General features: G+C 49.0%; 1 protein-coding gene across 1 annotated transcript in view; it reads right to left on the bottom strand.

The window, feature by feature from the left end:
• Positions 1-51: 51 nt before the first annotated feature.
• Positions 52-255, bottom strand: part of CSUI_011329 (uncharacterized protein) — a gene marked incomplete at both ends in the record, with an annotated part of 1,402 nt that continues 1,198 nt past the window's right edge. Inside the window, one exon of the mRNA XM_068071429.1 lies at positions 52-177. Within this exon, the coding sequence (XP_067916595.1) occupies positions 54-177 (124 nt within the window). The remainder of the gene's footprint in view (positions 178-255) is intronic.

Genomic DNA, 255 nt, shown 5'->3' with positions numbered 1-255 from the left:
GGTGGCTGAGGAGACGACCCATGAGGCAAAGAAGCTGAGGGTCCTATTACTTGTGAAGATGCCAAGGATGCAAGAGGAGAAGACCGAGAAGCATGCGGGAGTGACGATGACGTACTACTACTACTACTGCATGCTAAGGTCGGAGGGACAGGAGAGGGAACTTGAGAAGGACTTGATCTACAAGAGAACAACACGAAACAGAACAGTGGGCCTATAGTAAGAAAGCTGAAGAGGGTGTATATACACCTCAGAGAA

Source organism: Cystoisospora suis (genome assembly GCF_002600585.1).
Source record: "Cystoisospora suis strain Wien I chromosome Unknown contig_10875, whole genome shotgun sequence".
NCBI classification, from domain to species: domain Eukaryota; phylum Apicomplexa; class Conoidasida; order Eucoccidiorida; family Sarcocystidae; genus Cystoisospora; species Cystoisospora suis.
This window is presented reverse-complemented; position numbering and strand designations above follow the sequence as displayed.